At 39.7% G+C, this 15,898-nt stretch overlaps 1 protein-coding gene across 4 annotated transcripts; it reads right to left on the bottom strand.

Annotated features, from left to right (window-relative positions):
- Positions 1 to 2,054: 2,054 nt before the first annotated feature.
- On the bottom strand, positions 2,055 to 15,857 carry ANKRA2 (ankyrin repeat family A member 2). Of its 4 annotated transcripts, XM_077817070.1 has the most exons (10): positions 15,508 to 15,827; positions 13,263 to 13,363; positions 12,434 to 12,838; positions 10,141 to 10,299; positions 8,393 to 8,458; positions 6,668 to 6,765; positions 5,868 to 5,993; positions 4,226 to 4,292; positions 4,028 to 4,108; positions 2,055 to 2,587 (listed from the first exon to the last, which is right to left on the bottom strand). In XM_077817070.1, the coding sequence occupies exons 3-10, from the start codon at positions 12,720 to 12,722 to the stop codon at positions 2,532 to 2,534; spliced, it is 942 nt and encodes a 313-aa protein (XP_077673196.1). In that variant the 5' UTR covers positions 12,723 to 12,838; positions 13,263 to 13,363; positions 15,508 to 15,827; the 3' UTR covers positions 2,055 to 2,531. The 4 variants fall into 4 exon arrangements, with proteins under 4 accessions (XP_077673196.1, XP_077673198.1, XP_077673194.1 ...); XM_077817072.1 differs by lacking the exon at positions 13,263 to 13,363 and having other exon boundaries at positions 15,706 to 15,857; XM_077817068.1 differs by lacking the exon at positions 13,263 to 13,363.
- Positions 15,858 to 15,898: the final 41 nt, after the last annotated feature.

Here is a 15,898-nt window from a genome sequence, read left to right as displayed (position 1 = left end):
CTCCGTGCCACACCCCCCGTGTCCCTACAAACACAATTAAGACACAGTCAAGGCCTCCCCCCACACTGGAGCACAGTTCGAAAGTTACTCAGTCTTAGGCCCCCTCCATGGCGATTTGTAGATTCCCTGGGTGGTGTTCCTTTGGTGGACGGCCTTTTTTCTGTCCATTCTGGGTTTTCTTTTTTTCAGCAACAGAATTCCAGAAATGCCGGAGTAAGTGATAAGAATCCTCTTGACCGAAAACGGGTCCACAGACAAACAGCAAGTGGCTGGGTCTGGGTCCTTCCACCTCCCCCCGCTCTGGGGAACGGGCCAGCAGGCCTGCCCTCTCTCTGGGGGAGGGGTTTCAGCTGAAGCAACAGCAGCGTCCGAGGGCAGGCTGGGGGGCCTAACAGCCAGCCGGCACTCTAGGAACAGCAGGAAAGAAAAAAAAACAAAAAAAAAAAAAGAAAAAGGGAGGAGAAGGGGTTGAGAGTGTCTGGCCTGGTCAGGGGGGAAGCCAAAAGCAGGGGCAAAAAGCAAGGAAAGCCCAGGCCAAAAGGCAGCAGCAGGACAGCAGGCTAAGTAGGTCCCTTTTCCCTGGGTAAGGTAACAGGGAAGGTTCTAGAACAATCAGGAACCTTCTGGAGACAATTAAGACAGGCTGATTAGAACACCTGCAGCCAATCAAGAAGTTGCTAGAATCAATTAAGGCAGGCTAATCAGGTCACCTGGGTTTTAAAAAGGAACTCACTTCAGTTTGTGGTGTGCATGTGAGGAGCTGGGAGCAAGAGGCGCTAGCAGCCGAGAGTGAGAACATGGACTGGTGGGAGACTGAGGTGTATAAGCATTATCAGACACCAGGACAAAGGTCCTATGGTGAGGATAAAGAAGGGTTTGGGAGGAGGCCATGGGGGAAGCAGCCCAGGGAGTCGTAGCTATTACACAGCTGTTCCAGAGGGCACTCTAGACAGCTGCATTCCACAGGGCCCTGAGCTGGAAATCGGAATAGAGGGCGGGCCCAGGTTCCCCCCAATCCTCCCAACTCCTGGTCAGACACAGGAGGACTCGACCTGGACTGTGAATTCAGAAAAACGGCCAAGCTGAGGACTGCCGTGAAGCTCCACGGCGAGCAAATCCGCCAATAAGCGCAAGACCCACCAGAGTCTAAATTCTGCCCTGATTTAGGCTTGATACCACTTCAGTGAAGGTACAGTGTAAATTAGGGGAGAATTTGGCCTGGAATTCAAGCTAAATTCATTTAGCTTGATTTAAATTTGCCTTCTTGTGGTTCATTCACTTTGAAACAATGAAAACAGTATTTGTATTTTATTATATCTCTGGTTCTGACCCAAGGACTGGTCTGGGGAGGTCCATGAGCCTTCCCAAACTCTTTGTTCTGAGGTTAAGTGTATTATACATTTTACATGGTGTTAATTTCCTGTTTTCATGGTGTCCTGTTACTTTTTTGAGGATAATTCTCAAACAGCGCAGTGTAAGGTACATGTAGTGGAAAAACAGTGCTAAGAATCGGAAGCTTTCTAACATTCTGTTTCAGAAGTTGATTTGTTGTTTGTGCAAAGATAAAGCATCACATTCTTTGCCTACTAGGGAGCCAGTTACTGCTTCCAAATTCTCTGCCTTTACCCAGTGCAGGTTAAATCGGCTTAACAACTGCTCTAACTCTTCACCAGCTGGCAAAGAGATCCTCAAGGGACCATCTCAGCTGAAAATAGATGGGTTACAGTGCACTCTAGGCACTCTTCCCCCCGCCCTGATGGCTGACATCCACTATGCCAGGCACTGTGAAGAGGGTGGTTTATGAGCCAGGTGTGCTGGTCTAAGACTGCTGGGGACTCCCTCATGCCAGGGGAATCCCAGCTAAGGGGATGCTGTCTCTGGGCCACTTGATTGGCAGAAAAGAAGCAGAGCAGAGAATCTGCCCCAAAGGTTTTAAGGACCTAAATCAGAAAAACTACTGAGCAGAATTGAGCCCATTAGGCATTAATAGGCATAATGCCTAATTGCTTCCCCACCCCAAAAAACCCCCCACAGTTTAATCAGACAAATACAGATACTGACAAAGTATTTTAATTCAACTGCATAAGATTTTGTAAACAATCACACACTGTGCACTTTTTTTGTCCTATAAACAATAAAGAAACTTGTCTTCTGTGGTACACACCTAAAAATCTAAAACAAAGTCTACGTAGATACCATATCATTGACACAACCTAGTGGAATACTCTGTAGAAAGTCAACTACTGTACTTAATGTGAACATTTACACAGCTACAATTATATTTTATTGAAGGTTTTCATGCAGCACACTGATTAAATTTTTTAAAATTTACATAATACATTTACAAAAGGATCAATCATCACAGATTTCTATGAACATCAGTGAAATACATAAACAAAGTGTACTAAAACCAGAAAATATTTCCACTGAGGTAAAGTTAAATAAGTTAATAAGCCTTTATCACTGATTGTGGGGCTAAAATACAATCCAAATCTTCAGGCATGGAACAATTTTCTATTAACAGCAGGCCATTACTCCTTGATATTTTGAAGGAGCTGCAATAAATGAGCCTCAATAACCTGTTGAACTAAAGTGGAGAAACAACCTAGTTAATTACTGTTCAATGATTTCCAAATCACTCTGTGGTTGTATTTTACTGCCAGATGCTGACTTGTTTATTTTGACTAGATGATTGTACAGGACATGAACTAATGCATTACAGGTTTGCATCACCTATGAAAATTTAAAGCATTATATAATGCAAAACAACGAATACACTAACACAGGACCAGTATGTTGAGTGAGAATGGGGGAAGCCATGGTCTGTGGCCTGGTTTGGAAATGCAGATGGGATAGGTTAAGGTAGGGCATGGGGGGATTCTAACCTATAAGTGGAGAGTGGGGGAGTATTAGGGGGTAAAATCATAGTCACAGTTGGAAACTTTGTAGTGATTTTCCTCAGTGTTCAGAATTTACATACTGAACTCCTATGGGTTCCACATCTGAGTGATCCATGAAGTTATCAATTCCAACATAAGCCCAGGGGCTTTCAGCAGTTACATGCATGGGTGGGCTTATTTTTTATTCAGTTCAGGGGTTAAAAAACAAAGATTTCACATGGTTCAAAAGCCAGGGTGACCACTGAAGAGGCCCCTTTTTGACTCCATACAACCCAAGGAGTGAAAGTGGAGCGCCAAACTTTCCAGCCTACCGTGCAGGACCCTGGAAGAAATGCCCTCTCTCCCAGGGAAATGTTTGTGGTTTTAGATGAAAAAAAATAAACAATTTCAAAATAGTTCACAGAGGTAAGTCCAAGAATACTGTGGCTATTTAATGTACATGACAGCAGAGGCCTGGCCCAAGTGTCCAAAAAACCAAACAGCCATGTCCCCCTCTCAGAGAAAGCTGGACCCAGGCTGAAAGTCTGCCTGGAGTGAGAGGGCAGCCTCAGCAGACAGGGCTCCTGTGTATCCCAACATACAGTTTAACGCTGTCTTCCTATGACCAAACCCTTGGGGGTGGTAGAGTCAGTGTGCTCTCCTAGAATAAATCTCCCCTCTGGTACGGTTGTCTCCACATTGACAGAGGAGTTTATAAATTAGATTCACTGTTCTTGAGCCATGTCTTTAGGCATAGTTGGGAGTGTCTTTCTCTCACTATTGACCTGAGCTCATGAACTAGAGGTGAAAGACTCCTTACCTGTTACTAGTTCCTTGAACAATCCAGGTCTGTCCTCTAAATTACATATTGCAAGATGTATACAGCGCATGCTGCTAGAGCTAACATTTTAATGGACTTTGAAAGCACAAGTCAAGCAAATAAAACAACGTGAGTTTAGTCAATTAACATTTACATAATTAAGATGTTTAACTAGCCCATAATCAACTGGAAATAACAGCCTAACAGCAATCTAACCCATTTTGTGGCAGGGACTTTTGTCTTCTTACATCCGTAAAGCACTGTTACTGTAACTACATAAACAAACTGCAATAAAAATAGCCAAACCTAAAGGGCTCTAAATACTCACCGCTACGATGGCCTAAAGCCACAGCCAAATCCATGGAATTATAACCAGAATCTGTCTCAATAGTTGGATCAGCACCATTTTCTATGTAAAATAGAAGGAAAAAACCCCTAAATTATGCAGTTAATTAATTAGTTGATCATTATCAGTAATATAATTATTTTAGGTTTGATTTCTTAATGTTATCCTTAATGTGCTCACCTAAGAGAATTTTCACACATTTCACATGGTTTCCATGTACTGCATATAGAAGAGGTGTCCCTCCATTCTGCAAAAGAAGAGAAAAGACTTACAGTCTTTGATAGCTGGAGTTCATGTATCTAGTTCAAAAACTAAACAGACTGTATTTTTAATTCCCTCCTGAGAATAAGAAGTACACATATGTGAGTCCTTCAGATAACAGTGGTCATAATGTGCAATGAAAAGGTCACCAGCTCTTCTCCAACTGTGGTTTTGTGTGTCCCCCATCTTTTATTGGTCTATTTTTAGGCCACAATCCTGGAAGTGGGTTGTGTCTGCAGACCCCTGTCCCTGTGAGGAGTCCTAGTGAAGTAAAAGGAGCTTTGCATGGGCAAATCTGTTCCTGTGGGTCAGACTGCAAAACCTGGTTTGTAGACTCTTCAAGACAGAAACTGACCCAAATTGTTTGGGTTTCCATGAAGGCTGTTCTAAATTATAGCAGCTTCCAACAGCCCAAAGGGCAGGAATTAGCAGATCAACTCCTACACAAGGGGTGATCATTCCAGGGCTGGTTATGCCAGTTCTATGCCCAGACTCTAGCATGACACAAATTAACCAAACTACATCTCAGTTCTGGGTCACTGTTTTTACTGCTATTGCTTAATACTGAGCAAACTGTTGATGTGATATAAATAATAAATTGGCAGACATTTTTATTGCATTAATATGGAAAATATTTAACTTGTACAAAATCTTCTGAAGCGCTCATCAAGTACAAAAATTCTAGCCACTTTAGAAAACTGTCTGTAAATTCAAAATCTGAAAACTGAAACCTTTTCAAATGTGACATTAACCTGAAATACATTCTCATCTCTTATTTATATTTTTTACTGCTGACATTGTTCTAAAGGAATCCTTATGGTGAAATAATTCAACAGTAATATTCAAACCATAAAAATTGATTAACTTGACGTTTACGTTAAAAAAGGGAAAATTGAATAAGTGAATATTTTTTTAACGTAGACCTTTTCTCTGGCATGTTATGATGCAGGCTTTTTTGCCCTGATGTTTCTGGCAGTGCAGTTTAATCAATGAATGACATCTCCTTTGAAATAAAAAAATCACAAGAGTCAAAGGCCAGTTTCTGTCTTCTAAAAGCAATTACATTTTAAATGTTACCTCAGCTTTTGCTCTTGTCCCAGAGATATTTTTTTCCTGGCTTCAAGGAGTAGCCCTCTCCCGTGCTGATAATATCATAGGTAATTCTCTGTAGTTTTCTGCATAAGGAACTCTTCTACAGTAAGTACTACTATAGCAAAGTTCTTCTGTGGCAAGAAGACCTGGGTAGGGAACATCCCATAGTTTGGGGAAAAACAAACATTTCACCTCCCCAGAAGGTCCATAGGCTGTTCTGGGGTGTGAGGACAACACTCAAGGTCCCCAATTCACAGCCAACAAGTGAGCCCAGGAACAATCTCATCTAGCCCTCCTATTTCGGCACAGTACATTAGTACACCATGTCCTAGGTTTTCCAAGCTTACATTTCTGAAGACTTAACATGGTTTTCAAATCCATGTCAGTTCTAGAGTTTTGAGCAAATTTCTGATCAATGCACACTAAGTCACAAGTCACACACAATGTCACACTCCAGTGACAGACTTACCCAGTCATATTCATTTACATCAACTCCACAATCAAGCAGCATTTTGACAATATCCGTGTATCCCTTACTACAGGCCAATGACAGTGCACTTTCTCGCCCTTTCCCCAAAATCTGAGCATCTGCACCCTGAAGAAAAAAAAAAAAGGTGTTAACAGTCCTATTTAAAAACCTTACTGTCACAGTCTGGAGGGCCCTTTAAGACAAGCTGGGATCAGCCTTGCCCCTGATCTAGCCACAAAAGGGCAATTAGTGATCCCAGCTGGGTGCACTAGAGTTAGAGTGACAGACCCCAGCTGCAGCTCTAGAGACTACAGAGGAAGCAGAACTCTACTGCAAACAGAAACCCAAAGGGACGGAGTTTGGGGGGTAGTCCTAAAGAGACCCATAGTGAGTAAAGACGGCTCTTGTGGGGGTGGCCCTGAGATAGTCTTTTACTTACAAATCCTTCAGTAGCTGAATGGAGCAAGAGCTTTATTCAGATTTGTTTGGATTTTCATTTGGACCTTTCAGTTACCCAAAAGGGGATTTAAGCTGTATATGACTTGGCTGGAGAGCTGAGCCACAGAAGAGCTGATGAGAGAAAGATACTTGCAGGAAGTGCTGCAGCTCACGATACCAGTGACATTATGCACTGATATAAGTCAAAGCTCCAAAGGTGAGTATGCCCCCACCACACTTGCCTTTTATTTCCCCTTTGTGGGGCAATTAATGCTACTACTTTTAGAGATGTAGTAGCATCTGCAAACTTATCAATATAAAATGAACTAAGGATTTTGAGAAAAACTGTATTTTCTCCTTACATTCTGAAGCAGAAACTCTACCACTGCTATCTGCCCATGTGCTGCGGCCCACATCAGAGGGGTAAAACCTTCTTCATCTTTATGGTTGATTACATTTTCTGTTTAAAAGAAAAATACAGTTCAATGATCATTTTTGCTGCTGTACTGCAAGTGCTGTTAGAGTAAAGTTTGTGTCAACATTTCTGTTATGAACAGCTACGTTTATAATTCTCCCATAAAGTCCACTCTGGCCTGACATTTTACATATAAAATCTACCCCTGACAGTGACAGAAATACACTTATCTATGCTGAATGTGGAGTGGGGGGAGGGGGGAAAGAAAACCTAGCTTCTGAGAACTCTCACATTTTTACAAATAAAGCTGCAATATTTTAGTATAAAAATAAAGGTCATTTGTCCATAATGTTGGCTATGTATATTCTTGGAGATAGCACAGCAGATGCCCCCAAAACAAACAAATGTTCCATATTAATAGTTTTTAGGCAATCTAAAATGTGCTTTTCCAAGGTAGTGAGCCATTCTAGTCTCTCAAATAAATAACATGTAAATCTAAGGGACTAGAATAAAGAATTGGCAAATTAATGTATTTGATTGAGGTTTTGTGCAGAGGGTTAAGTGTGTTCCCAGAAATGAAGGAGGGTGGCAAGCATGTTTTTTGTAGCTGATTCATTGGCTGGATGAGTTGAGTTAATTTGTTCCTGATGGAAGTTTGTTTTTTTCTAATACTGCAGAGTATATTTACATTGCTGTAAGATAAATTAGGTGTCAGGGTGCCCAAAGCTCTTATACAGGTAACTTTTTTACCATTAGTCAAATCTAAATAAATATATGCTCAAATTTTTAAAAATGAATTTGCTTTCTCTGGATTCCCAATCCTTTGCTTCCTACAAAGGCGAGGTAGTTTTACTTGCATGAATGCCCAGAGAAAGCAAATTTGTATATTCAAGCATACCACCACCTTAGGCCAACAAACAGATTTCAGATGGTAATGACTTTCAGTGACTGCCTACAATGGCCAGATTCGTACCAGAGAAGTTTAATGTAAATGCTTGTATAGTCTGTTGAGCCAGCCAGTGAGTCTTCCATCTTCACACTAATATAATTACTTAAAATGACTGATTTACAGTACAGTGGATGCTATTTCACAGTTTATTTTACAGAAAATATCCATTAGAAAATTACAATAGTTTAACTGCAGGATACTGCATAACTCAGATTTGGACTGATAAGCAGTGAAGAGCTGACTGAAACTACAATATAATGCTGTATAGGTTAATTGATAAAATTGAGTATAAATACACTCACTCTAGTAGGAATTTGTTTCAAACTATAAATACAGTAAAGAACACTACGGTTAAATCATCCCAGAACTCATTTGCGGATTTTTGCATATCTCACTTTCACATTTTCTCTATATGCAGTGTAAAGGGTTTTTCCCCCTGCTTCAGAACAGAAAATGGGAATTACATGTAATTCCCATTAACACTAATGTTACTTTGCACACCCAAACTGCAGATATGGGAGAATAGACAGCTTTAAATGTACAGACAGGTATAAAAAAAATCCATGTTAATAAAGAATGGATATCATGAGTTTATGGGGTTTGTGATAGATCTGTGGGGGATATTCTATGCAGTTCATGCATGTCGGGGGGATATAATCCAGTGTAACAAGGTTAAAAATCCTCCTAAGAAAAGAGGAGATTTAAAGCCCCTCAGACTCTCACCTTGTTCAATACGTGTGGCCAAATAAAGCATTTCCCCTTGAGCAGCCAGCTGGTGAACTGACAGAGCTGCAAAAAGAGCACAAATATGTATTATGTGCACATAAGGCATGGTCCTGCTCCAGCTGAAGCCAATGACAAAAGGAAGTGCTCATATTGATTTCAGCTTAACTGCTGAATCAGGTTTGCAGTCTTCTTAAAAGTGTTTCCATATGGCTTAATATTTTTCCACCTATCCTATTAGAAGGCAAAATATTTTCCATTGATGTTAAATTACAAACTCTGTTATCAATATCTTCATGAGATGGCTTTTTGCCACCCAGCTTGTAATTTAATGTCACTTTGCCATCAAGATTATATTGTCTTCAAGAACATTTAAAGGAAAAAAAGATTAAAAATACCAAAATCACTGATACACTGAGGACATGTTCTTTTCAGTTTTGAAACTATTAACCAATGTTTCCTCCAATGTTCCTTCCTTTCTGTTTAATTCTTAAACTTATCTCAGGTTTGTTCATCAGCGCTGAATTTTTATAGAGACCTGCTGATAATGGTTAGACAAAGGGAATACTCTCACTTGTCTTAAGAAAGCTGCAAGCACTTATCAAACTCTTTGTTCATTAGAATATCCAAAACACGCTGTGATGGATCACCTAGTGTTCAGTATGAACCTAGTTGACTGCCTGTTGAAGTCAATAGCATGACTCTCATTGAATAGAATAAGCACTGGATCAAGTCTTTTGTAAGCATACACAACATGACCTACTTTTCTACTGAAGAGGAAAATATTTCCATTAACTTCCCTCCCCCCACAATCCCCTCCCACAAAAAATTTGTGGATAGAATCAATTACAGCAGAGTGCTTTAATAATATAAGAGCAAACATTTAAGGCCTTGATCCTGCAACATGCTTTGTACAGGCAGAGGGGTCTGCCTATGTCAAGCTCACTGTGGGTGTGGAGACTGAGGGTACAACCATTCTGTCTTGGGGAAAGGCCATAGTTATACATACTAACTGATAACAGTTTGTGATGTTTGCCAGTGGTTATCCATTAAATAAATGTCCATTTCACTGTTAGTTTGATTTCTCAGAAAGGATACACCTTTTATTCAGAACAGGGCATTCTATGGTATACCTCTATATTCACTTGCCCAATAAGAAAGGGGAAATTTTGTCATCGAACTTGCTGAGTTTAAGAGGGATGTATGTTTAAGATTTCAAACTGTGGCCAGTTGTAGGGTGAAAACTCTACCACATTATCAGTTTAAGAATTTAAAAAAATTAATTAATTTTACAACTTCCTCTGTCAGTCCATCTTCTGTCTCCTTAATTATAATGGCTACAGAGCAGAGACTGGCTGAATATTTATTATATAACATCCAGGACATTGTTGGCACTTACCGATTAATTAAGTTCTACTTGCTGTACCTACACTGATAACAGATTAACAGGGATTTAAAAAAAAATCAATACTTTCATTTAAAGACTACAAAGAATTAGAAAGGTCATCTGTAAGGTCTTCAGCTCAAGATTTGGATACTTTTCTGGAAGATGTGCTTAGCTAAAGCGTAACTCATTGGCTTCAATACAGAGTGAATGGATGAAATTCTATGACCTGTGCTATGCAGGTCAGGCTAGATGGTCTATTCTGGCCTTATTCTATGAAAGGTCCCAATGAAAAAGCCAAAACATCTGACAAGCAGTAATTAACTTACGATTCACAACACTTACTATACCACAGAATACTTACAATTTACAAGGAGAGGTGTTGTAGAGACCTCATTTCCCCTATGTTTGTTAGTTAAAGTAGTTGACTGTTTTATGGGCGAAAAATGCTTAGTTGTTGATGGAGTGTAGACATGTCTTACTTGAATTCCAGGAGAAGGGGAAGTATGGATGTTGCATTCAGCTAAATTCAACAGGGAAAAAAGATAAATGGTTTTAGTGACTGTAAGAATGCTAAAAGGAAAGCTACAGATTCTAAATCAAAGTAGGATATGCTGATGTTATAGAATATTTAAAACCTGAATTAAATAAGAGTGATGGAATGTATTTCTTTCCACTATTAATGACATGTACAGAATAATAAAGTGAAAGGGCCAAATTCATCCCTAAATCAATGATACTCTAGGGATGAATATGGCCTACAATCATCAAATGGCCATAATGCAAATTTTCAGCCACCTGTCTACATGAATGGTTTCCTTGTTGGTACAGTTTCACAATTGCTTTAGCAAAACTACAACTGCATTGTGAACAATGTCTTATGACTATTGGTCTAAGAAAACGGAGACCTCCCAAATTAATTGATGTCTAGCTGTTATAGTGTGAGGAAGCTAGAGTCCTAAAGGTCACTCTATGCCATGTTTTATCTGCACTTTGCACAGGCTTATTTTCCTAACTTTCCATTAGATGAGCATAGGAACAGTAGTTTAAAATGTTATTTTATATACATTCTACTTTGGATTCCAATTCTTAGAAGAGGCTATATTACTTCTGAGAACTTAGATTAGAAGCCACAGAATTAGAAAAACAAAACAAACCCATCCACTTTAAATGTCAGAAGTCATAACTAGGATTAAGTTTCATTACTGGCTGAAGTGATTTGGCATTAGTGAGCAATAGTAATTAAATTATTTGAGGTTAATTAACATGTCCAGTAACTCTGTAGTCATATGGTAAAGAACTTCATGGTTACAAATCTGAGTGCAAATTCAAGAAGAAAACTGATTAAAAAAAAAAGCGCGTGACCCTGGGGCAAATGTAGTTTAAACAAAATTACATTTTACTTGTAGGTCAAACAGCTGCAGCTGTGGTTACAAAGTTAAATGCCCTCACCTGGTGGCCAAACTGCAGCCAAGTACAAGAGGGGGAAAAATGGAAACCCATAATGAGTCAAAGCTTGTATTCATTATGGCAAATTGATTAGATTCAACACCATGACAAGACTGATCACTGATGGTTTGATATAGTACAGAAATGTGAAAATTAAGTTTAAAATCACAGATATTTAAAAAGTAAGACATAAACCTCAGTTCTGCAAGCTGTTGTGTAAGCAGCCCAATGCCTGCACAGAGCTCCCCTCAACCTCAATGGGACTGCACACACAGGTGTTAGGGTCTGCCCACATGGAACCGCTCACAGAATTGGACCCAGAATCACTAACCACTTTCAGAAATAAGTGAAAATGACTCAACAAGGCAATTATTGCAATGACTGCACGTCTAGCAGCATTATACTGACAAAACAAGATCAAAAGAGGCCACTGTCAGCAACAAACTTATTTTATCAATATTAGCGAAAAGATAAAACTCTCTGAACTTCCCCCAGAAGTGTATTAAAGCTAACAACTGATCCTGCAATTCTTTCAGTGGGGCACTGTGTGGATAAAAGAGTCTACCTGTGTGCAACACATTGCAGGGTTGGGGACTAAGCCAGCAAAAGACAATTATATTCTCAATATGGCAGTATTTAATTTTTCCAAAAATACAGACATCTGCCTCAATATAGACTCATGGTCTAAGTACATTCATTTATGACTTTTCTTCAGTCCTGTTGCTTTTTTTAAAAAAAAGTCTGAAAGACATGTATATTTATGTACTCTCAGGCAGGAAATGAGTTTTGAATTAAGCCATTTTTGAACTGGATGTATAATAGAAATGTTAGGGAATAAATTATAGGAAATTGCTAATGATTAAAACATCAAGAGGTTAGGCAAGATAGTTTTACAAGTCAGCTTGCATGCTTTGCAATGGAACTTGCCTCCTGCACCCAAAATTTTCAAAGACTTTAATGGGAGTTTTGGGTGCATAAGGAATACAGGAATGGGCACTACTTATATTTCCCTATGGAATCTTTTGCAAATAGAAGACAGTAGCATAATCATCCTGAACTTTGTTTTTTAGTTTTAAAACCACTCTAGAATGTTAGGAAACTATATGAATTGATCTATAATCTTGAGGACAAGAAGCAAAGAAAATACTGAAAAGTGAAGGGGGAAAGGGGAAGATACTCCACACACAACTTGTACCATAAAGTTCAACCTTTAAATAAGACAGACGCCACTTCAAGGTCAGAGTTGACCTGGTCTTGAATATTTTTACTATCTTCTTCATTCAATGACTTCACAAACCGAGAACAGACATTCATATCAAATCTATTAGGCAAAATGAATTTCATTCCCATGGCGACACTCTGAGCTGGGCCTTCTTCTGTGGTGGAGTCAAGCTGATGCTCTACTTTAATGTCTGTCATGTGAGACAGACTATAGCTGCTGGTGCACTCTTCCACAATTATCTGTGCCCCAACGTCTAGATTTGTTGAAGATGCCATGATTTCAATCTCAACTATGTAAAATGTTGATTCATGGTTTCCAGTTGGTAGTGGTTTACTAGCATAATTTCCAACCAGTCACGCAGTCTTTGAAGAGATCTGGACTTCAGAATAACCTACAATTGAACACAAATATTCTTCAAGTTTGAATACGTCACAACTTCATAATGAAATAAAAATACTTTATTACGACTACTTTTAAAGTTGCTGCAATTATGTTAATATGGATACAAACTTCAGACCAAATCACAAAATCTGTATTAGATTTTATTTAGTTTTTATTCAAACAAAATTCATATTGAAGCAAACAACAATTGTACCTAAATAAGGATTTCAGGATTGGACCTTTTAATTACTAAGATTACAGTCTGCTCAGTGCAAAGAAATAAGACATAACATTGTTGATAACAAAGGATTTTGCTACTCTGACTATCATTAAGCTGTCCCCAGCTATCGCATGGAAAATGTGGTTTGAGGAAGCACTGAAAATGTTAGTCTGAAACTCTGATTTATTACTATGCACCTGCCTGAAACACTCACCCTTTTAGTGGATACTCATCTTGTGAAGAAAGGATTAGGTGCATTTTATGACTCACTGAGGGAGGTGGTTCACTTTTTCCCACATGGACATAAGTGACTCACTAGAGAAAGAGAATCAAGACTGAGCACTAATGAGGTAGGAATCCTAGAATCAGCGACATCTCAGGAGAAGTCTTAACCTGAACTCTGTTGTTAATTTCTGTATTAAAGATGTCCGGGGTAGGGGGTGGAAGAGCTTGGTCTTTCTGATTCTATACAGTGCATAAACTTTGCTCTAAAGCAGCTTGAGAAAAGCATCTCCTCCTAGGGCCATATCTTGAAGGCTTCATTTAGAGCTTTGCCTCAGTAAGAACTGTAGGATTTGGGCCTAAGGCCAAAGGAAACATTTTTTCTTTGATCAGAAAAGAAAATTGCTCAGGAAAAATGTACCGTTTCAGTGTTTGGTAGTGGTTGTTTTTTTCTCCCATAGCATGACTGTGTGTCTTGGGTAGAAAACGAATCCTGAGTGTAACCTGCTGGTTTATAGTGAAACTGCAACACATTATTGGGCCTGATTCTGATCCACTCATGGTTGTTTTACACCATTATAACTCAACTGACTTACAAAAATGTAAATAAAAAATTATTTTTTTCTGATATCAGGACCGGACACAATGCTGTTAAACAAAGCTTCTAGATTTCAATAAGCATAATAATTCATTGAACCACGTGAGTTAAGTGACTTTACATCTCACAGGACTGTATCCTAAATCAAAGCCTAAATTGCCATAGACAGGATCCAGTTCGTAAGTTAGCAAGAAACAGTTAGATTGTCCTTTATCGTACTATATGTCACCTTACAGAATCAAGAACTTAACAGAATTAATATGGCTTAGGTGAAACAAGTGGCCATCCATTTCACTGTACCTAGGAAAACCTTTTCCAGCTAATTTTGCTCTAAAAGAAGTGTGTGTGAGAACTGCAATACATTCAGAACTAATTCAAATCTCTAACTTGTGTAGACAAAATCCAGACTATTATTAAACCAGAACAGAGTTCAGGATTCCAGACGTCGTCATCTTTTTTTCTAAATAAATAAATAAATAAAAATAAACTCCAAGTGCTGGATCCTATAAGGAGGAAAAATAATTTATGGGTTAGGACATAGGACTTGCAGTTAGGAGAGCTAAATTCTATTCCCAGTTCTGTGTTATCTTCGGGAAGTCACTAATGTAAGTCTTCCTGGGCCCGTGTAAAATAAGGATGTTTCCCTAACTTGCAGACATAATACAAGACCTAATTTGTTAATGTTTATGAGCTACTAAAAAACTTTCACAATCAGCCCTAAAAATGCCTATATGTAAATTAGACTGTGTAGAATTACATGTTTAGTTCCTCCAAATTCAGAGTCTTCTGTAATTCAGTCTTTCAGAGAGAACAAAGATGAGGTAGGAAGGAAAAGGAAGACAACAAGGTGCAAAAAGATTGTAAACATAAGCACAGAGAGCCTAAAATGGCAAGAATTTTTAATAATCATATGTTTTATTTTTATTGTATTTAGAATAAATAAAAGCACCCCTCCCCACATTGAACCCCCTACAATTATCTACAATTATAAAAACAAAACTCAATTATCTTAGCTCATCCTTTGTACTAGGCAATTAAATACTAATACCCCCACCGGCCAGAACTTTAGTTACTAACTCTCTTCAAAAGTCAAGTGAAACAAGCCCTGAAAGATGGTAAATCCAAGCTGTTTCAGATGAGGGCAGAAAGGCAGTCCAGAGTCCTGGGATCCTTGTTATTATTCTAAGGTGGAGTTGTCATCAGTGCCTCCAATGATTACATCTGCAGCAGTGTATTATGGAGGCAGGCTAGATTTAGGTTATTTATGACTTTCTCTCTCTCTCTCTCTCTCTATATATATATAAACCAACACCTTAAAATTTACCTGGAAGTTCACAGATCCTGAGTATAGGAGTCAACTGATCTCTATAACGTGTCCTGCGTCCTAAGCAAGCAACCACTTTCTACCCCAGTCCCAGCTTCCCACTCAGGGTAAGCGGTGACCTCCTGCAAACCACACTGCAAGACTCCTTAGGCGTGAAGTGACAAAGACACTAGCTAACGGCAGCGTGATCAGTATCCGGAACACAAGTTCTACCCGTTGGGCCGCAGCTTCTAAAGCAGCGGTTAATCTAGCAAGAGCCCCACGTTACAAATGCTGGTTGCACTGCAGGTAGTTTCTGGATACAGCGATTGTTACCTTATTACGGCAGCGCCGCTGGCAGAGACTCACCCAACGCTGCCTGGGGCGAACCCTAGGCCCGCTACCGCCCGCTCGCAGCCACTTTAATACTCGGCCGCGAGCCTGGTGTCCCCGTTATTCGCACGGCGAAGCAGGGGGCGGGGAGGGAGCTCTAGGCGCGAGCCGCGGCAGGTCTCTGGCGTCGGCCTTTCTCACCTGCGGCTCCTAGGTATTATTACCGACGTTGTTGTTGTTGTTGTTCTCAGTAACGTCACTTCCTCTCTGTTTACAGGCTCCGGAACAATGAAGTTCCTCCCAACCACGCGGAGCGCGCGGGTCCCGGAAGGACGTTCCCATTCACGTTACCAATAACGCTCGGTGCGATTGGACACGGATGGTGCCCTTTTCT

The sequence above is a fragment of the Eretmochelys imbricata genome, chromosome 5 (assembly GCF_965152235.1).
Source record: "Eretmochelys imbricata isolate rEreImb1 chromosome 5, rEreImb1.hap1, whole genome shotgun sequence".
Classification (NCBI taxonomy): domain Eukaryota; kingdom Metazoa; phylum Chordata; order Testudines; family Cheloniidae; genus Eretmochelys; species Eretmochelys imbricata.
The sequence above is the reverse complement of the archived record's forward strand: the minus strand, read 5'-3'. Positions and strand labels throughout refer to the sequence as shown.